Genomic DNA, 22,177 nt, shown 5'->3' with positions numbered 1-22,177 from the left:
GATCCTACAACGATCCTGCTTACTTTGCGATTCTGCATCCGATCCGAGTCGTTTGGCTAAAATGAGATCGATAATAAAACTCTATACAATAATTTTATCTTAAAAATCTATCCAAAAATCGCTTACTTAGCATCATATGTGTCACAATAATACCTATTTATCCCCTGCTATGTGGCGCGACACTTAGCGAAAAACTGGAATGTCAAGTGTATGTTGCTGTCTAACCGACTTTATTTATTAGTGATACTAGATGGAAACCCGTGCGATGCACGATTTTTTCATCTATTTTTAATTATTTGATTTATTGTATTTAATAATTTCAGACAAATTACAAAAGTTTAATATTTTTTTTTACTATAATTTATAATGAATTTATTAAATATAAATAAATTGTAAATATGATTTTTTTTTCCGTTATATAAAATCTTTAATGTGAAATGATAAATTTTTAATAATTTAAATCCTAAATCATTATTCATTTTACCATATCTTTTATTTCGATAAAATCACCAACCTCGTCCACAACCAACCTACTACATCAATGGATAAAAATGTTAGCCAAACTGAAATTGATATAAATTAAATCTTTACATTTATATAAAATAAATCAGTATATTTACCAATAAATGAAAAATTGTTGCGATATAAAATCAAATCTATGCATTGGAATTTTTTCATCATCTCTAAAAATAACCAAAGCCGTCCATATATTAAGTATACAACATTTAATCGTATGCCATTACATGAACAAATAATTGTTAAATATCCTAAATAAATACAATGTAACTAATAATAACAAATATAAATTTAAACATAAAATTTTAAAAATTACCCGGACATTGATGACCTAAAAATAACACAAAATTACTAACACAAAATTCCCTTGATGAGGTATTGTATTGATACGAAATTTTATTTGTGTCGTATGATGTGTTAGATCTGCATGTAAAAAAACATTTAGTAAATAAAACATAAACATATAATCGTTGAGTACCCAAATTAATAGAATGTAAGTAATAATTAGAAATACTTATTTAAACATAGGATTTTAAAAATTAAGCTAAAAATTACCCGACCATTGATGACCAAAAATTAACACAAAATTACTAACACAAAATTCGCTTGATGGGGTTTTTTATTGATGCGAAATTTTATTTGTGTCGTATGATGTGTCAATTTATAATGGTAGGTATCACAAATTTTAATTTAATTATAATTAATGAACCATTTGTGTTTCGGGGTTTTTTTATGTCCTGCGGGAGAGTTACAATTCCGGGACTGGTATCCTTGCGCCTGTATCTGCAAAACAACGGAGACTCCTTGTGGTGGGAGTTCCGCCTCCGACGATCAAGTTAGAACGTGTATGAGGAGTGAATAGTGCGGAAAAATAAAGGTTGGAAGATCTGGTTCCTCTAGGCGAGGGATGATCTAAGTGTTTAGGTGAGTGTAGTTAATGTTCTCTAGGTGAGAGTAATTAATTGCTGAATCCCCTTTAATGAGGATTAATGAAGGTATTTATATGCCTTGGGATGCGTGCCAAATACTAGGTTTAGATTAACCTAAGGCTGATTGGGCTTCCACAAGACTTTGGGCCTAGGTGGCCGGTTTTCCCATTTGGCATGGGGGGAGGCCACGTGTCGTAGCATAAGAGGTCTAAGGTGGACTAGTCAATACTTGACACGTGGCAGGTTCCAATTGGTCCATGTGGCGGACACTTGGCAGAGCCTGAATGGTCCACTTGTCAAGTGATGATTGGTGGAAAAAATCCCCTAATCATTTGCCCCTCACAGATGGCACGTGACTGTTCACATGTCACCTGTGACAGGTGTCGGCCTGTAACAGGCGACGGCCTCCTACAAGTGTCACCCTATGACGGGCCGAGCATTTTTCCTGCTCGTTTTTTGAATTGGGAAGCGACTCTTCGCATTCTCCTTTGCCCTATATAAAGGCATGTTAACCAAGTCTTTCGTTCACATTTGCGAACTTTTTCAAGAGAACTCTCGGACCCCTGAACTTTAGCTCTGACTTTCTGGACGACTGCTTCTACCAACCGCCTGTTTTTTGTGGGACGCCTGTTCGACCAAGCTTTCATCTAGAACTTAAGTTTCAGGTAACTGACTGTTCCTTTATCCTTTTTTTGTTTTCCTTTTGCATTTTTTTTCTTTTTTTTTTTTTTTTTGAAAATGAGGCCTCAAAAGCATCCGGCACGACCTAGGTTAGCAATCAGCCGGTCACCGTGGACGACTGAGTCTAGGTTTAGGGGTGCCGACTTCCCTGCGGTACTTCAAACTTTGAGCAAGTCCCGGAATCCAACTGTCTTTGTATCCATGAAGGACATTATGGCAAGAACAAAAAGAACAACAAGGATTGAAAACTCGGATGGCTCCTCGTTCTGGGTTCAGATTAGCGAGCTGTCGGACCAGCCGCTTGAGACCGCAGGGACCCAAGGTGGCCCTTCTGCCGAGAGCTCGGAAGAGGGAGTTAAGGTAGCGCCTTCCCATTTCATTGTTGACCTGGCCAGTCAGCAGATGGACCCTGAAGGAGAAGAAGAAAGGGAGAGGGGAGGATTCAGACTCTTCTGATAGTGAGTCTGACTTTAGCTCTTCAAGCCGCCTCTCTATAAATTCAGAGGAAAGGCATGCTCGCTTGCATGAGGCGAGGGTTTCTCATGCATCTGAAAAGGGGGACGACTGGTTGGAACCATCCGTCTCTCATAGGCAATTGAATATTCCTTATTACTGTGATGTCCCAAAGGGCCGGATCAAGGCCATGAAAGAACGAATAGACTACTTTCTATCGGACCATGTGATGGGTCCTGATTTTCAAGTTTTTGTGCCGGATGCTGAGGATACGTTCGTCTGGCCCGCGGGAACCAGCTATGGGGATGCCTGTTTTGGCTGTTACGAGGCGGCCATTAAGGCTGGGCTTCGCTTTCCCTTGCATCCGGTCGTTCAACAAATCCTCGATGGATACGAGGTGGGGCTTTGGCAGTTAGCCCCGAATTCCTGGTTTAACATCCTTGGCTATGTAGCCGGATGTGAAATGCAAGGGGTGGAGCCGAATTTTGAGGCGTTCACCCATATGAACTATCTCAGCCGGGCCCCCAAGGCAAGCGGTACCGGCCGGTACCAAATAACGAGCCACAAAGGCTACCTAATGACAAGGGGCAAAGAAAATAAATGGAAGGATTGGAGAAACACCTTCTTCATCATTGTCAGCCCTGACAAGCTGCTAAACAAGCGCTACAATAGGTGGAATAAGGATCCGCCTCTTCTAGCAGGCGGTCGCAGCAAGCCGCTTGTCCCCCGCAAGGCTCGGAAAGAGATCCTTGGCCGAGGACTCTTCAAAGTAGAGATTAGGGCAAACTCTACTACTGGGGTACAAGAGCAAGTGCCCCTAAACTGCGTCCCAAAGTTTCAATGGCTCTATGACGAGTTTTTTCTGGCCGCCTGTGGCCTTAGCAGTCGGTCCTCCAGAGGTAGCCGGCCTCTTGAGTATATGTACACTTCTTTTGGTTTGTTTTTGATTTTTTTCTAACTCTTTGCGGCTTTTCTTTCAGCTGAAGCTATGAACCAAATTTCTGCATCAAAGAAGGCGGCCGCCTTGCTCCGTGCCTCCATCATGCATCAGAAGTGGACCTCTTCTGATTCTCCTGCCAAGGAGATGCCCATAGTGAGTTTCTGGTCTTATGAACTTGCCTTGAAAGTCTGCAATTATTAGCATTGACAATTTTATATTTCTCGCAAGCGGGCACGTCCAAACCCTCTTCCTCCCAACAGCCGGACTCAAAAGTTCGGAAGACGACTGGTGGGAGTACGCCTAGATCTGCCAGGAAGCAGTTGGCTGACAAACAGCCAGCCACCCCACAAAGCGTGGGTAAACCTTCACAAGTCCCTAGGGACAGTCGGCCGCCAAGAAGTATGAACTGCTCTGCTAGTCTTAACTTATTTCTTCGTTGTTTTCCTCATGTTTTTGACGCTTCTCTTTTTGGATGCAGGCGGCCCTCAAGAACCAGACGTGGTCCAAATGGCCAAGTCTATGATTAAAGTCGTCCCTCAATAGGAGAGGGATTCGATCAAGGGAGTCGGCACCCTTGACCTGGACGGCATCATGGGTCTCCTTTCTGAGGTAAATTAGAAGGTTTTCAAAATGTTAACTTTGCATGCTGCCTGTTATTGCCAAATCTGACGCCTGTTTTCCCTTTTTCAGTCCATGCTGCGAGTACACGGCCTCAAAAGGCCGATTAGCGCTAAGAACAAAGAGGTAAAGGTTGCTAAAGCTATGGCCGCCTCTAACGTTGATAAGGCAATGTTTCAAATTTCCCAAAATGAAATTTTGACCACTGATATTCTTTATTATCAGGCGCAGGCCACTTCCACTATCCGCACCGAGTTGGAGGAGGCCAAAAAGAAGAACGAGCTGGAGACGACTGTCAAAAACCTCCGAGAGGAGCTGAGGCCGCTCAGGCAGATGGCGCTCCAATACGAGTCTTTGCAAAAGTCCTTGGAAAATGTCAAGGACCGCCTGGAAAAGCAGGAGAAGGGCCTCACTGATGAGCTCTCGGCCAAGGCCGAGAAAGAAAAGATGACTTTAGTCCAAGACATGATGGACGACTCAACTCAAATCATGAAAATGACTTGGACAACCCTCTTCCCAAAAGCCAGCTATGCCGCCTGGGAGAAAAAATTCAATGCTTGTACCGAGAAGTACAACCAACAGATAATAAGGCAGGCGGCTGAGGAAGAGGAGGCGGCTGACTCCAGCTCAGAGGAGGAAGAGGAGGTGGTGGCCTTGCAGCCAATTGAGGTGGATACGCAGAAAGCTCCTGCCCTTAAAGGTGAGTCATCAAAAGAGGGGGCCTTGAAGAATCAAGAGCCCATCGCTGAGCTCAATCAGGGGGCAGTTAACACCGAAGCCCCTCCCAATGCTTAAAGCTTTATTATTTTTTCTGTTCTCTGGCCTGCGTGCCGTGTGTTCTTGTATCACTTTACCCGGCCAGGGGGCCGGGGTTTTTTGAATATTTTGCCGGTCTTTATGGCCGCCTGTTTATATGAATTCGGCGACCATCTTTCAGTCGTCTTTGATCACGAAATCTTGTTTTATGCTTTATTTTTGCGAAGTATAGAGGATCCTACTATCCGCTTGTATGTCATACCGACTGTTTCGGCTAAAAATGTTTTAAAATTTGTAACTTATCGTAAGCCAAAGATTGCGAACAGGTACTAGGTACCGACTGCCTATGCCCCTGGACGACTGGTTGTCTTGGTTTCAGGTTAGGCGATCAGACGGCCATTTACCCAGGTTAGGTGTGTTTAACTTTTTCAAGTAAGAAAGGAACAGGCCGCTTTTAACCAGCCCGCCTGTTTGTTAAAATAGGAATAGATCTTGAGTCCTTGTTTGCCAAAAAGCAGTCGACCTTCGAACCATATTATCAAACATGTTTGATTTTAAAAGAAATCATCTTAGTAGGGGTTGTGGTACGAGAGCTCTGGTTCACCTTTAGACAGGCGGACTCGTCATACCTTTTTGGATCCTTACTAAGTGTGAGAGAGTGACTTACTCGTCAGCTTTTATGCTTGAGTAGTAGAGGTACCAGGCGGCGGAGGCTGGCTGATCCCCTTGATTCACCAATTTTTGTTGGCTATTTACTTTAGAGGTACCGGCTGTACTTATCCCAAGTAATACAGACGGTCATCCGACGCGGATGTTAACTGCTAACACCTGTTTGGTTTAGTGTTAGAGTTATCCTTGTCTCAAAAACGGCTACGTGGTTGCCCTTGGGGACAGTCGTCTAGGTGCCGTGTAATTAGTTTATAGAACAATGTTCCACCCAAAAGGGAGCTGCTCTCTGCGACGAATTTCATCCGGAAGGATGTCGCCAGACGCCTACTATGATGTTGGGATAGGTCGTATTAGTTTAAAGGTTGGATCAGTTGGCTGGGCGTCTGGTCTGATCATTTGGCCATAGGCCTTAGGTAGTTCATGGCGAACTAAGTATAGTAGAGTAGCCGACTGTATAGCTACAGGCGGCGTGCCCCTCTTAATTGAATGCATATTTGAGTGAAATGGAGAGTAGCCGACTGTTTTACCAGTTGGCATGCCCCTCAATTGATGAGAAGATGGAGAGTAGCCGGCTGCTAATGGAGCAGGTGGCATGCCCCTCATGATACAAAATAGATGAAGCAAAATAGCAAACTTTTATTAGTAGCTATTGGCTATTTACATCATTAAAAAATAATAATTCTTTAGATTATCTACATTCCAGGTTCGAGGCAAGGGTTGGTCGTCTGGTGTTTCCAAGCGGTAGGTGCCGTCCCGAACCTCTTCATAGATTCGATAGGATCCTTCCCAGTTGGGAGTTAATTTGCCTGACTCATTAGCCCTATCGACTGCTTCCATCTTTCTTAGTACAAATTCCCCCACTTTGAGTGGATGCATGTGCATTCTTTTATTATATGACCTTGTCATTCTCAGGCGGTAGATTTCATGGCGCAAGACTGCATTGCCCCTTTGTTCTGGAAGTGAGTCCAATGCCGGGTGCATGGACTCCCAGTTCGCCTCTTCGTCATACAACATTATTCGAAGAGTCGGCTCGTAGTGCTCAATTGGAAGAACAACTTCTGCACCATAAGTTAGGAGGAATGGAGTTTCTCCAGTCGACCCTTTTTCGGTCGTCCTAATGGCCTAGAGAACATGTGGTAGTTTGTCTGCCCATAGGCCGCCTGCTCGTTCAATCTTCTTCTTAAGACCGTCTGAGATGATTTTATTGAAGGCTTTTACTTGGCCGTTTGCTTGGGGACGGCCGACTGATGCAAAGCAGTGTGAGATGCTTTGGTTTCCCAGCCAATTTTTGAGAACAGGCGTCTCAAATTGGGGACCATTATCAAAAACCATAGACATGGGCACCCCAAACCGAGTGATGACATTTTTCTAGATGAATGAGATCACATCCTTCGTCTTAATTCCCTTAACACCCTTAGCCTCAACCCATTTGGTGAAGTAGTCGACTGCAACAAGTATGTACTTCCTGCCGCCTGCAACAGGCGTATAGGGTCTTAGGATATCCATGCCCCACTTAGCAAACGGTAGTGGGCTATGGATGGCAGTGAGATCAGTAGCCGGGCGGTGAATTAACTTGCCAAACCTTTGGCACTTGTCACATTTTTTCACCATCTCCATGGCGTCTGCTTCTAAGGTAGGCCAAAAGTAACCTTGTCGCCTTGCTCGTTGAGCAAGCGACCTGCCGCCTACATGAGAGGCGCAGTATCCAGAGTGTAGATCTTCTAAGACCTCTCGTCCTTTTTCTGGGGTAACACATTTCAAGAGGGGTTGAAGGTACCCTTTCTTAAAGAGTTCCCCCTTTCGCATCTCAAAACTGGACGCTCGCTTTTTTAGTAAGGCCGCCTGGTGATGATCATTCGACAAGGTGCCGTCTGTTAAATATGCCCTGATTGGGTCCATCCAGGTTGAACTTCGATCTAGAATTCCGATAGGATCCTCTTTAATACTCCTCTTTTCCATAACTTCCCAGAAAACGGTTCTTGGAGTGTCACAGGAGGCTGAGGATGCCAACTTTGAAAGAGCATCTGCCTGGTTATTTTCAGACCTGGGTACTTGAGTTAGATGAAACTATTCAAGTGACCTGACCGCTTGTCATACCGCCTGCAAATATTTAATCATGGCCGGATGGGTTGCTTCGTATTCGCCATTATACTGACTCACTATCAATTGTGAGTCAGAGCAGGCGTCTATTCTTCTTGCCCCAGCCTCCCTACACATGCGAATACCGGCCAGTAAAGCTTCATATTTCGCCTCGTTGTTCGAGGCTTGGAAGTTAAAACGTAGAGCATACTCATACCTGTCGCCTTCTGGAGACTGACATATGACGCCTGCTCCACATCCATTTGAGGTGGAGCTCCCGTCCACATAGACCTTCCAGACTTGGTCTAGAATTTGGGAATCAGAGGGCCGAGTCATCTCTACAATAAAATCAGCAAATGCTTGCCCCTTTACTGCTTTTCTTGGCTCGAATGTGATTTCAACGCTCTGAATCTCTATTGCCCATTTGATCATTCGGCCTGACGACTCCATGGTTGTGCGTGGCCGCTTGATTGGCTGATCTGTGTATACGATGACTAAATGTGCCAAGAAATAAGGCTTCAATTTTCTAACTGCCATGAAGAGAGCAAGACCAAAATTTTCCACTAGGGGGTACCTCAACTCGGCATTTTTCAATACATAACTGACAAAGTAGACCGGGAGCTAGCAGCCGTCTCTTTCAGCAAGGAGGACGGTGCTTAGAGCATGGTCAGACACTGCGAGATACATGTAGAGCACTTCTTTGGGCAAGGGACTGACCAGCCTTGGTAAAGAATGCAGATGGACTTTCAGTTTTTGGAAGGCCGCCTCAGCATCCGACCCCCATTCAAACCTTACTTTCTTCTTTATTGCCTGAAAAAAGTAAAGGCACTTGTCGCCTGACTGGCTGAGAAATCTTCTCAGGGCCGCCAGACAACCTGTTAACTTCTGAACCTCGCGGACCATGCGAGGCGGCTGCATGTCGATGACCGCCTGCACTTTCTCAGGGTTCGCCTCTATACCTCTCTGATTAATGAGGAATCCGAGAAACTTCCCAGACTCAACCCCAAAAACACATTTCTTGGGATTGAGCATGACATGGTGCCGCCTGAGTGTGGTGAATGTTTCTCGGAGGTTGGCTAGATGATTCGTCTGAAGTTTGGACTTTACAATCATATCATCTATGTATGCCTCGACATTCCTTCCAATTTGGTCGAAGAAGACCGTGTTTATCATTCTTTGGAAGGTTGCCGGGGCGTTCTTCAAACCAAACGGAATGACCGTAAAGCAATACAAACCTTGATCAATGACGAAGGCCGTCTTCTCCTGATCTTTTTTCCACAAAGGAAATTTGATGGAAGCCTGAGTATGCGTCCATGAAGCTCATTAAAGCGTGGCCGGCTGTTGAGTCGACCAGGTTGTCGATTTTTGGCAATGGGTAGCTATCTTTGGGGCACGCCTTGTTCAAATCAGTGTAGTCCACACACATACGCCAGGTACCATTCGGCTTCTTTACTAGCACAACATTTGTAACCCAGTGTGGGAAATAACATTGCCGAATAAACCCTGCATCAAGCAACTTTTTAACCTCAACGGCGGCCACCTGACTTCTTTCTTCACCATGGTTTCGCTTCTTTTGCCTGACCGGCTTCTTTTTCGGATCCACGGCCAATTTATGTACAGCCAGGTCAGGACTGATGCCTGACATTTCATGAACTTTGAATGCAAAGATATCTTTGAATTCCTTTAAAAGTTGGTGAAAACCTTCACCCAATACCTCAAGAGCAGTCGTCCCTACTTTGACTGTTCGGTCAGGACGTGAGTCGTCAAGGACAACATCCGTGTGCTCGCCAGCCGGCTGAGGGCGGAATTCGTCCGACCGCTCCTATGCTAGTGATTGGTATCTTTTTTCTTTTCTCTCGGCCCCCAGTTGAGTAGCCTTTCTTTTCTTGCCGCCTGCCACTTGGGCAGGCGCATCCTCCTTGATGAGTTCAAGGTCAGTTTTTTCACCACTTGGGCCAGCAGCCGCCACAGTGAGTTTGATATCCGAGAGGTAACATTCTCGTGCCATCTTTTGATCTCCCCTTAGGGAGCCGACTGTTCCATCATCCCTCTCAAATTTGAGCAGCATAAGAGAGGGGATAATGACAGCTTTAGAGTTGTTCAGGGTGGGTCGTCCCAAGATCATGTTATAGGCCGAGAGTTCTTCAACAAATAAGAACCGAACCACCATGTGGCAGCCCTCCCCTTTCTCACCCAGACGGATGGGTAAATCCACTCGTCCTACTGGGTGTACGACACTTCCTCCAAACCCTACTAAAGGGTGAGATACCGGATGTATGTAGTTAGTTTTGTACTTGAGCTTTGCCAAGCACTTGTTGCTGATGAGATTAGAGGAACTGCCGGTATCTATGAGGATCCGGCCAACTCTTTGGTTGGCCACCTTTCATTCAATGACAATGGGGTCATCATGCGGCCCCCTAACACCTCCCAGATCCTCTTCTGTGATGACAATTTCTAGGAATGAACTATTGGCAGTTCGTCCTTGGTGAACGGAATTAACATCTAACCGCCTGATATTGTCTTTGTTGCCCCTGATAGTGGGGTCGCCTCCTGAGAAGCCGCCTGCTATAGTGTAGACGACTGCGTCATCAGTATCAGAACTGTCAGTTGACCTGTGATTCTTCTTGGCTGACTGCTTGTGCTTGGGGGGAGCATTCCCCTTGGACTTCTTGACACAGGAGTCAAGGTCGCCTTTTTCAGCCAGGCGGTCCAGGTAGCGCATGAGGCTAATACATTCATTGGTTTCATGACCAACATCCTCATGAAAATGACAGAACTTATCTTGGCTCCGATTGCTTGCAGAACCCTTCATGGGGGCCGGCTTCTCGATTGAGATCCGGCTCTTGATTTCTTTGAGGATAGCTTGGCTATCCTTGTTGAACGCATACTTGGGAGAGTATGGTTTGAATTATTTCTTCTTTTTCTGGGACGGCTGTTCAGAGGAGTCGGCCGCCCAGACTTCTTTTCTCTTTTTCTCATCTTTATTTGCCGACTGCTTTGGTCGGCTTTCTATTTTGTCAGGCCTCCTTCTGTCCAACTGTTTCCCAGTGTTACAGAGATCAGTCGCCTGTATATAGGCTTCAGCTTCAATCAATGCTTCTTGGAGAGTCGTAACCCTCTTTCGGACCAAGTCGAACTTGAAGGTCGACCCATCCTTAAGACCTCTGAAAAAGTCAGTGTAGGCTACCTTATCCGGCAGCCCTTGTATTTGAATCCTCATCAGGTTAAACCGCCTGATGTAGGAACGGAGTCCCTCCTTCTCACCCTGCTGAATGGTCCCTAAGTCAAGGGTCGTCTTTTTAGCAGGAATGTTCATAGAAAAATTGGAGGTGAACAAGTAGGCAAGTGTCTTAAAATTATTCACACAACCAGTCGGCAGGTTGTCGAACCATTGTTGTGCAATTCCCTTCAGAGTGGCTGGGAAGCACTTGCACCAAGTGGGATCATCCAACCCTTGGAGGTACATTAGGTTGGTGAACGCCATTAGATGATTTTCTGGGTTAGTAGTGCCATCATAGGCGCCTACTAACACATTCTTCACTATGGCCGGCTAGACGGCCTCAATAATTTCCTTGGAGAAGGCGGACGGCTGTTCTCCAAGTCTGAGCAACCGTAGTTGCCAGTCCAATGGTTGGACGTTCCTTGCCACCTGCCCTCCAAACAAAGGAGGCTGCAAGAAGTATTGTTGTTGTGGTACGTATGGTACATTCGGTACCGACTGATCTTTATGAGGTCCGAACCGATGGCAGGTACCGCCTCTCTGACTCTCATAATTGGATTGAGTATACCTCATAGAGGTATTATGCAAACTATCTTGAAAATCTGAAGTAGAGGCCGACTCTAACAGTCGGTCACTCTTCTTCTGCTCTAGCATCAACCGAGCATCAGTGTACATTTTCTTCGTCCCATCCGCTTGAACATGACGAATCAGCTTTCTCCTCCCAGTTGACGGGAAGTGAAACTTCGTCCAATCAATCTCCGGTGGCCGACTAGCCCTAAGTTTTGGGTGAGGGGTTGCCGCACGATCAGTGACTGACTTCATCCTACCATAGTGGGAGGATTTTTTAGCCGACTGTTCCTTTGCAGGAACAGGCGTCCTCTTCTTAATCAACTCTTGGATTTCTCCCTTGAACCCCCTCATGAAAGTCATGAGTTCGTTCCTTGTAATGGGAGCAGATCCTTCAGCCGCCTGTTGTTGCTCAGGCGGTGGTCCGGTTAGATTGCTGGGTCCAGCTTGGCAACCTACCCGTTCCCTCCTTTCGGTGTGACGGGTGCGTCAGGCCCTTAGGGTCCCATCTGAGGCCGTGTGTGTTTTAACCTCGACCTCATTTTCAGTATCTTGGTCTGAGTAGACTTGAGGGTCGTCCACTGGACGCCTCTCTTCTGAATTCGGTACAGACTATGATGCCATCTCGAAAGTACTCTCCCCACAGACGGCGCCAAAATGTTTCGGGGTTTTTTTATGTCCTGCGGGAGAGTTACAATTCCGGGACTAGTATCCTTGCGCCTGTACCTGCAAAACAACGGAGACTCCTTGTGGTGGGAGTTCCGCCTCCGACGATCAAGTTAGAACGTGTATGAGGAGTGAATAGTGCGGAAAAGTAAAGGTTGGGAGATCTGGTTCCTCTAAGCGAGGGATGATCTAAGTGTTTAGGTGAGTGTAGTTAATGTTCTCTAGGTGAGAGTAATTAATTGATGAATCCCCTTTAATGAGGATTAATGAAGGTATTTATATGCCTTGGGATGCGTGCCAAATACTAGGTTTAGATTAACCTAGGGCTGACTGGGCTTCCACAAGACTTTGGGCCTAGGTGGCCAGTTTTCCCATTTGGCATGGGGGAGGCCACATGTCGTAGCATAAGAGGTCCAAGGTGGACTAGTCAATACTTGACACGTAGCAGGTTCCAATTGGTCCATGTGGCGGACACTTGGCAGAGGCTGAATGGTCCACTTGTCAAGTGATGATTGGTGGAAAAAAATCCCCTAATCAATTTGTATTTCTTATCATAAATACTATCAAAATTTTTATTATATGATAGGTTTCAAACTTTATTATAAGCGTTTATCATTTAAATATTTTTTAGTATATTTTTTTTGGATTTTTTATACTCGTAGTATTGAATTAATAAATTTATCTTTTCCTATAATTTTACTTTATTTTTTTCATTAAAATAATTTAATTCGTGGATTATAATCTACGTGGCATTAAAATTTTAGATATATGAAATCTAATTCGTTACTTTTATCTAGGTGGCGATGCACGGTTTTTTTTCATACATAAATCTCAAGAAAAGATATTTTCCTATAGACTCTAAGTTTATTCGATTTATTTTACTATTTAATAATTTTAGACGAAAAAAACACATAAAAATTTAATTAAAGTGTTATTGCCTATTACAAAAGTATAATTTCATTTTTTTTAATGTAATTTATTATGCGACTTTATTTATTGTTGTTATGTATTTTATTCGTTGTTAGTTATATGACAACTGAATTTAATAATATGAATAAATTGTAAATATGATATCTTCCAAAAAAAATTGTAAATATGGTATTTTATTGATTACATATTAGGTTAAAATTTTTAATGTGATTTTTTTTTTTAATAATTTAAATCCTAAATCACTATTAGTTGTTTTTTTAAATAGAAATAATTAAAACATGTATACTATTTATCTTCTATTTCAATAGAATCACCTACTTCGTTCACACCCATATCTCTTTCATCTAATAAAAGTGGATAAATAAAACATGTTAGCAAAAAAAAAAAAAAAAAAAAAAATTATATAAAATTAACTGTTATAGTCTTATAAAATAAATCAATATATTTACTAGAAAGTGAAAAATTGTTGTGAAATTGATCTAAAAATTGTAATTGTACAAAATCAAATTTATGCATTGGAATTTTTTCATCGTCCCTAATCGCCCGAACGATAGTATTTTGGAAAATTAAATCGTTATTTTGTTGTCACTGATAATGCGTGCAATATTGCTTCTTATTTGTAACGAATGAAAAGTATTTAATTGAGTAAACTTTTCTTTCAATTAATTTTGGACGAATTGTACAAAGTTGGCTTTAATTGAGGCATGAACATAATCAAAATTAAGTTAATTTGATGACTTGATTAAGCTATCTAAATCACAAAAAATTTGTTCTAATCTTAAAATTAATTAATATAAACTACAAAGGTTTATAAGAAAATTTAATAAATGTAAACAATTTATAAAAATATAACACCTTCTCATCCAATAGGACCATTAGGCAAGAAACTCGTACTTTGATTTTCCAATCATTTTTGCTCGAATCTAATTCTCTGATTAAATCAAATCTGCGTGTAAAAACAAAATTCAGTAAACAAAACATAAACATATAATCATTAAGTATTCCAATTAAACACAATGTAAGCAATAATCACAAATATACATTTAAACATGGATTTTAAAAATTAAGCTAAGAATTACTCGGCCATTGATGACTAAAAAGTGACACAAAATTCGCTTGATTTGGTTTTGTGTTGATACGAAATTTTGTTGGTGTTGTAGGATGCGTCAATTTATAATGGTATGCATCACAAATCTTAATTTATTTATTATTAAGGAATAATTTTTATTTCTTATCATAAATACTATCAAGATTTATCTTAGATATATAAATCCTATATCTAAAGATGATTTTTTAAAAATAATTTTTAGTTTTTAAAAGAAATTAAATCCTAATAAATCACTATTGGTTGTTTTAACTACGTGGCAAAATTCTTAAATCTCATTTGTCACTTTTTCTTAGGTGGCGAGTGAATTTATTCATTCTAAAATAAAATACAAAACTAATTTTTAATTGGTCGAAATAATACCTTTGCTTATGTGGCACGCTAAATGCTCTCGAAAAATGCCTACTTTATTTATGTATATTAGATTATGTTTAATTTGAATATTTTTTTTTCTCACATTGTAAATAGCGTCAATTTAGAAACCACTTGTATAGTCGTATGTTAAAATAATACAACTGTTGAGAAATGGAGGAATTCATCATATTGATAAGCGTCGAATAGCTGTGTCAAAAAAAAAAAAAAAAAAAAGTTTGTGATGGATCGGTGAATAATATTCACTTGCATTCTAAGGTGTAAAACAAAGAAAGAATGTTCTCCAATTGCTGATGGATGATGTCAAGAGCATTTTGGATTCTTTTTCGGCCTTCAAATCTCAGCATATCTAAGGAAATTGGGTAGCAAATTATGTTGCCTCTCTTAGATATTTCACTTCGACGCATCAAGATATAGACCCTTTTATGAATAGCAAATTTTCTTTTTTTTTTACCTTTAGATAGATTAGGATACAAGGTTGCGAGAAGACGATCCTAATCTCCTCCATGTATCTTACATCATATTAAAAAAAAAAAAAATCAAAGAAAGAATGTATTGTTATGCAACATCCATTAAACTATAAGATAAAATTTTTAATGTTAGTAATTCTTAACTAATTTGTTAGTTGTTTATGATGTAAAAGAAAATATTTATAAAAGTGAGTAATAATAAAAGAGTTATATATCTCTACTTCCTCCATTCCTAATTGTTTAATTACTCCATGTCGATTTCCTACTTTATTAAGTTTTGATTGAGTGAATTGATAAGAGAGAAAATTAGTGGAAGATAAGGCAATTTTTAAGAGATATCCTTATATGGAAAATAAGAAAAATAAATAGGAACAAAAGGTGTATATCATGTGTGTTTGAACTTATTCTTTCTTTTGCTTCTTTATTCATGTTTCTATTGTATGTAATAACATGAAAAAATGAGCATGTGAGTTTGTGACCTTTGTGTCCCCCAAGCCCAAGCCCAAGCCCAACATGATTTTGAAATTCATAATCAATTTGAACTGTTTCATCTAGCCTCAAGGCCCTTTGTTTTTTTTTTTTTTTTTTTTTTAGATGATACTTCGTTCTGTAGACATTAAAAGTAGGTCCAAGGTAAAAAGTGTCTCCCCATTTAGCATCCTATGATGAACTACCATTCTTGATAATATATGATGATCCCGCGATCGAGTGATAATGTTGCTAAGTTCCAATACTTTTCCGAACGTGCCTAAAGCTAATGAAAAATTCACTATGAGGCAAATAAAAGGAGATGAAGAGCGTATACCTCATACAACCATTATTCTAATGAATAAGAATGAAACAAACCTTGGTCAAGGTTACAAGAAAAACTCATTCGGACGACGATCTAATATAACATGGGTGCGTCAAAATAAACTTAGTATATGTATGTCGTACTTGCTTCATTAATTTTTTATAATTCATAGTGATTTTAATTAAAAGTACACTGACAATCTAATAATTGATTATTTATCTAAATATAGTGATCAGAATTCAAACTTTGATGTATCCCACATGCTTCATATTAGACACTTTAGTAATAGTCTTAATATCATATGCAATCCAACACCTTGAAGTTTCTTGATGGTAGAAATATCCCAAACACTTGCAATCTTTAGTACATTTCATCCCACAAGCATCAATTGTCATAGGACCATCACCTTTAGTAAACTTGCTTAAGAAATGTTCAACACCTTCAAGTTTATAGTAATTTTTACTACCACAACTTGGCTTTGGTTGCTCACACTTCTTGCTCCATCCTAGTAGCCCTTTGGGTGTAGGGCATGCCACACATTGGCTATCCTCATCACATAACCCAAATTTTCCACACTTTTCGGGCAATTGGCACTCGGTCTCCCATAGCCCATACTGCGAGGTCCTAGCAAACAATGTAAAAGTCACTTCCCAAGCGGCCCAATCTACCTTATCTGAGTAAGTGTACACCCTTAAATTCCCGTCAATTCCAACCCTTAACATGGACAATGTGCTATTATATTTCGGCCTTGCAATCTCTGCGGTACCTCCAATTGATCCATCTACACTTTGATATGCAAACGTTATATCATAAGCATAGTTGTCATCATTTTCAGGGGAGCAACTAAACGTTACTTCTTTAAGGGAGCTTTTGGCAAGATCTAGCATACTAAAGTACAAAAGTGGTTTTGGGCTATTTGGGCTTTTATAGTACATTGTTAGTACCCTTGGTTCCATGACAAAAGTATAAGGACCATTAGAATTAACTTCAGCCGAGGCCCGACTTACGAGCTTAGTAGGCCCACCAAGTCGAAGAGATTGGCCCACTAAGAGAGTATCAGTAGGAAAATCAAAACTTTGCCAAATAAATTTACCCTTAACATCATGTAACACCATGTTACCATTGGGAAGTAACTTGAACCCTACGACACCCTTGTTGGCTGTATTGGTTTGCCAAGCGATCCGGCCATCGGCGTTAGCCAATATGAGGTTGCCATCTGTCCCGAGGGAGAATGTCGCGTTTTCACCAACCGGGTTGCCTCGATTCGCCTCCCAAACCCATCGGAAAAGTGACTCAGACCGAACCAAACCGATACGTAGGGCAAGGGTGTATGCATTTGCTGAAGTGTTGTAAAAACATAGTTGAAATGGGCTAGAAAATATGTCTAGGGCACGGTAATTACCGTCGTATTCAACAATGTAATCGCCGAAATCACCTTGGTTGACATGCTTGAATGTAGAAGAGGGAGGAACTTGAGCTTGAGATAAGGATAGTATGAGAAGAAGAGAAAGAATTAGTAACAAAGATGTGAAAAGAGTAGACATTTGTTTTTTTTTTTTTTGTTATTGTATAAGAAAGACCATATCTTAGTGTATGAATTTATAGACAATAATGTCAAGTGGACACACCTATATTAGCTAGTCATCATTGATGAAGAGCTGGACGACAATTTCTTTGTTATAAGCTGGTCAGTAATGACAAAATAATTTTTTAAAAATTCAATTAGTTATATTATGTTGTGTTAGCAACTTGGTTACTCGCGTGGAGTACATAGTATAAACTACCTCTGTTTCCTCTTAATCCTAACAAGTTGACTTTTATATTTTTATGCTATTCATCGGTTACCTTCAATTGCATCTTTTTTTCTAATTAATAATATATAAAAATGGAGTATTATTTTATTATACAGTAAAATTTTCAATAGTGTAAATAAAGACAGTAATAATAAAAGTTATATATTAATAAACGTGAAAGTCAAAGTGTTATGATTAATCTGAAATGAAGAAAGCATAAAGATATTCTTAACTTTAATATCACATTGATAAGAAAATTCTCATCTTAAGCATACTCACATGTAGGGGTGTACAAAAACTGGACCGGACCTGAAACCGGACCTGAACCGACCTGATCCGGACCGGACCTGACCCGGACCTGTTGATTCAGGTCCGGTCCCGGTCCTTAAAAATCAAGGTTCCCGGTTCCGGTCCGGACCCGGTCTAAACCCGGGGTTTTCAGGTCCGGACCTGAAACCCGGAAAAATTGTATTTTTAAAAAAAAAAAAAAAAATTCAAAAATCAAAATTACGCTGCAACCCTAACAAACAGCTATCTGACTATCTCCATTCTCCAAGACTCCAATCTCCAAACTCCCTGGCTGTCTCCCCCTCTCCCTCACGCTCACTGTCTCCAGTCTCAGCCCAACGCGGCAACGCCCACCGCCGACACCTCCTGCCTTCCTCACTCTCTCAGGCGAAGCCCCTTGCCCTCCCCCTCGAAACCCCTAACATTCACTCCTCCCTTGAAAACCCCTAACATTCACGCCGGTAAGTTATTTTTGGGGTTTTTGGTGGTGAGATTCTAGAGCTTATCTTGAGATCTTGCTGGGCAACAAAAAAAGGAGAACTTTTTGAGCAGCAGAATAGCGAAGAACACCGAAGGAGGCTTGGTTGGGTTGTTCTCTGGGCTAGCGAAGCTGCTGCAAAGTAGCAGAGCAGCGGCGGTAAAGCAGTGCAGCAGCGGTGAAGCGAAGCAGCGGACGGAGAAGTCGAGGTGACTTAGCTGTGTTCTGTAATCCTTCATTTTCTACGGGAATTCAGAGGCTCTGCTTTGATTTTTCTGGGCTGGCAGAACAACGGATCTGTGAAGAAAACCACCTAAGTGAAACAGCAGCAGCGGTGAAGCCGTTTAGTTGGAGTGTCGTTCGTGGTTGCTCTTTCATTGATTTGGTATTCTGAATTTAATTGATTATTTACAACTTTTGCATGTAGAATTTCAATTAATGAGTACTTTGCTAAATTATCTAATTATGTTTGGGTATTTTGTATTCGAAATAATGAATTAAGGTTTTTTATTAAAAAAAAAAAAACGAAAAAATCACAAAACAGGTCAATTCAGGTCCAAACCTGGACCGGACCTGATTTTTCAGGTCTAGCCCGGAACCGGACCTGTTAATTCAGGTCCGGTCCCCGGTCCTCATAATTACCCAATTCAGGTCCCCGGTCCAAACAGGTCCGGTCCAGGTCCGGTCCGGTTTTGGACCGGTGTACACCCCTACTCACATGACAACATTTGAACCCTTAATTCAACAGTCGATCTATCGTAAAGATATTTGAACCCTGAATTCATAAATCAAACTTTATTTGATATTAATGATATCATATAGTATGTGAGCTAGTCCAAGACGTAAATACTAGATATGTGAAACTAATCCGTAGTTTAGTTTACTAATACTTGCTTAATTTAAATGGTATAAATGGATATTTGGATATGCTCAAAATTGTGATTCAATAATTGTAAGTGGTCCACCGACAAGCAACTGGTATATCCTAAAAATCTGTTTTGAGTCGCCATCCAATATTGACATTAGTCATCATAATCAGTTTCCAATATTGACTGATATTTATGACTCGGTGGTGTCCATGGGAATATAAAACAAGAGCATGATTTTTTTAATTTGTACTAGATTGCAAATGGATTTCTAGTTACTTTTAAATTTTTTTTTCTTTTTTTTTTTTTAAGGAGCAAAAGAGCAAATTAAGGTAAATAAATAAAATGATGATTTGATTTTGTTTAAACACTAATAAAAACATGGATTAGGATTTGTCAAAAACCAAAACAAAACAAAAATGAGCAATATAGAATTTTATTTTTTTTGGGGAGGTTGGTAAGGAGAAGGGCCAGCCCTACCAGGTCGGAACCTCTCATAGGTAGGTCCTTCCGGCCAAGTTAGCGGGCTAAGCACTTTAAAAGTGGGAGAAAGGGTAAGAAATCCTGACAGAGAGATAAATTCAGTCGTTGGACGAACACCCTAAAGCCAAACATTATTTCTACCTAAAGTAACCTAAGACAAGTCTAGGACAAATAATTAGGATCGTATTCACTAGCAATGGGTATAAGTACACCAATAATATGAAACGGTGGAATCTAGTTCGGTAACAAGATTGGGGTTTTAATTAATTAACTACTATGGAGACAAACACTAGGAGGGGAGGAATGGGAATCGACATCAACCCAAACCAATAGATCAATACAATACACAAACATGAACACAAATTGGGTGATAGAAAGGGCACTCAACATTGTCTTCTTTCGAAGCCACAACACTATGCATTCCTAAACCAAACTCAACTAACATGATAGGCTAACCAATTTTTGGACCGGACCGGACCGAAGAAATAAATTTCTCGACCCAGAGACCAGATCGATTAATTTGGTTCGGTCTGGATCGGTCTTGTCCATTTTTCGGTCTGGGCCAATTTTTGAACACCCCTAACTAAGATTACAACATCATCTAAACAAGGAACTGTAATCAAGTTAGAAATTCAGTATAATCATACAAGAAATGGCTCACAATTGACCTCATCTTTCAATGCAAGCATAGAAGTGAATACATGAGCAATAAGTGGCAATCTAATTACACACGCAATTAACCAATCCTTTAATAATCAATGATCAACCCACAGTGAACATGCAGGCATAAATATTAATCAACTCATGGTTTGGTTGGATCTTCACCCAACCCCTAGCTAAGAAAATACTCACTAATCATGGTGTTCAACATTCTAACAACAATATCTATGTTCAACATTAATCTAACAAATTGAGAGGAGTAATAAGAACCAAGTAGATTGAACATGCAACAACACATTTACAAGATTTAGAGAAGAAATTAACAATTCAAAGCAAGTAATAAAAACAGTTAATAAGAGAGATAGAGGAAAGAGATTACTAATGAAGCTTCAAAGTTGAGAAATGCTTGAAATCAAGAACACAAACTTCTATTAATCTACTATAATGATTGAGTTTTGAGAGAATCTAAGCTAATTTATGAGAGTTCTAAGAACTAACTAAGAGACAAGGGCCTAAGGAAGCTAAAGGGAAAGAAGATCTGTAAATATGAGGCCGCCAAAGGTCGTGTTTATACTCCCAAAGAGTTGCATAGGAAAGTCCGTCCAAAAATCGAGCTTCAGATAATTAAGGATGCGCAGACGCAAAGTGGTGGGGGTGTGCGGATGCGCAATGGTCGAAATAGGCCTTCCAAGCTCATTGCGCGAACACGTTATATAAATCTTGCGCGGAAGCGCAAAGCTCAAATCTGCATTTCTGGAGGGCTTTCGCGCGTACGAGCTATATAAATCTTGTGCGGACGCACAAAGCTTAAATCTACATTTCTGGAGGGCTTTTGCGCGGCACGCTATATGAAAGTTGTGCGTCCACGCAAACACTACTGCCTTGCTTCAAAACTGCTATTTGGGCAAAGCAAATGCGCGGAAGCCTTTGTTTATATGAGCGCGAACGCACATAGTGTTGCAAAGCCTCAGAATTGCACCTCAAGTGTACCAATACTCCTCTAATCACCTCATAAGTGTCTCGTCTCTTCATTACTACACAACAAAGGCAAGAGGAACACAACAAAATAGTACAAGAGCACAAAAAAAACCACAAGATTAGTGATTTAGAGGTAGTGAGGCATAAATGGGAGAAAAGGTGGAAAATATTAGTTTTAGAGCTCAAATGATCCCAAAAATAAGCCAAAGGAGAGGGGACATGAGTGACATAAATGTCACTCATCAAATTCCCTCAAGCTAGAGTAATTGCTTTTCCTTAAGCTCTTTACCTTAACAAGGAAAAATCCAATAAGCACATGTAAAGATAAAAGATTCCTTAAGTAATAAAATTCGGGCATGAGGTATATGCCAAAGATCAACCACGGTCATGACTAGCCAAGGCCTAGCTAATGTCCGTAAAAGCACTCAACTTTGGTCCATTCAACCAATCTACCACGTTCCCAACACCAAGTTCAAATTCCCCCTAATGGTAGTATCTTATGCCTCCTCGAAGGAGCCAAAAGAAAATAGATAAGGAGGGTTTAAACACTCGACATCTCAATGAAAAGTACCTGACGTAGGGTGAAGTAGGTCGTTGACTAATCCTCCCTAAAGCCAAATAAAATTTATAATCACTTAACAAACCTAAATACAAGTATAGAGGTAAGTTAAGGGTTGAATCACTAGGAAGGGTTATGTTCAAGTGCTTTCAATGTGCGCCTAAGCTAGGTCGAAGTCAAAGGTGAAAAGGTGACACTAATCAACTACCAAAACAAAAAATCAAATAAATGAAACACTAGGAAATGGAGATCAACAAGTAATCATGACAATTGCAAAAACTTGGGAAGGTTAAGCCAATCAATGGTTG

General features: G+C 40.7%; 1 protein-coding gene across 1 annotated transcript; it reads right to left on the bottom strand.

Annotated features, from left to right (window-relative positions):
- Positions 1-15,771: 15,771 nt before the first annotated feature.
- LOC110737786 (epidermis-specific secreted glycoprotein EP1-like) lies at positions 15,772-17,565 on the bottom strand. Its single transcript, XM_021918134.1, has one exon. It carries the CDS (start codon positions 17,306-17,308, stop codon positions 16,004-16,006), a length of 1,305 nt encoding a protein of 434 aa, XP_021773826.1. The 5' UTR covers positions 17,309-17,565; the 3' UTR covers positions 15,772-16,003.
- Positions 17,566-22,177: the final 4,612 nt, after the last annotated feature.

This window comes from Chenopodium quinoa, unplaced genomic scaffold (genome assembly GCF_001683475.1).
Source record: "Chenopodium quinoa cultivar QQ74 unplaced genomic scaffold, ASM168347v1, whole genome shotgun sequence".
Taxonomy (NCBI): domain Eukaryota; kingdom Viridiplantae; phylum Streptophyta; class Magnoliopsida; order Caryophyllales; family Amaranthaceae; genus Chenopodium; species Chenopodium quinoa.
The sequence above is the reverse complement of the archived record's forward strand: the minus strand, read 5'-3'. Positions and strand labels throughout refer to the sequence as shown.

Coding starts and splice junctions, on each gene's coding strand:
- LOC110737786 (XM_021918134.1), bottom strand. CDS start 17,308: ATGTCTACTCTTTTCACATCTTTGTTACTAATTCTTTCTCTTCTTCTC.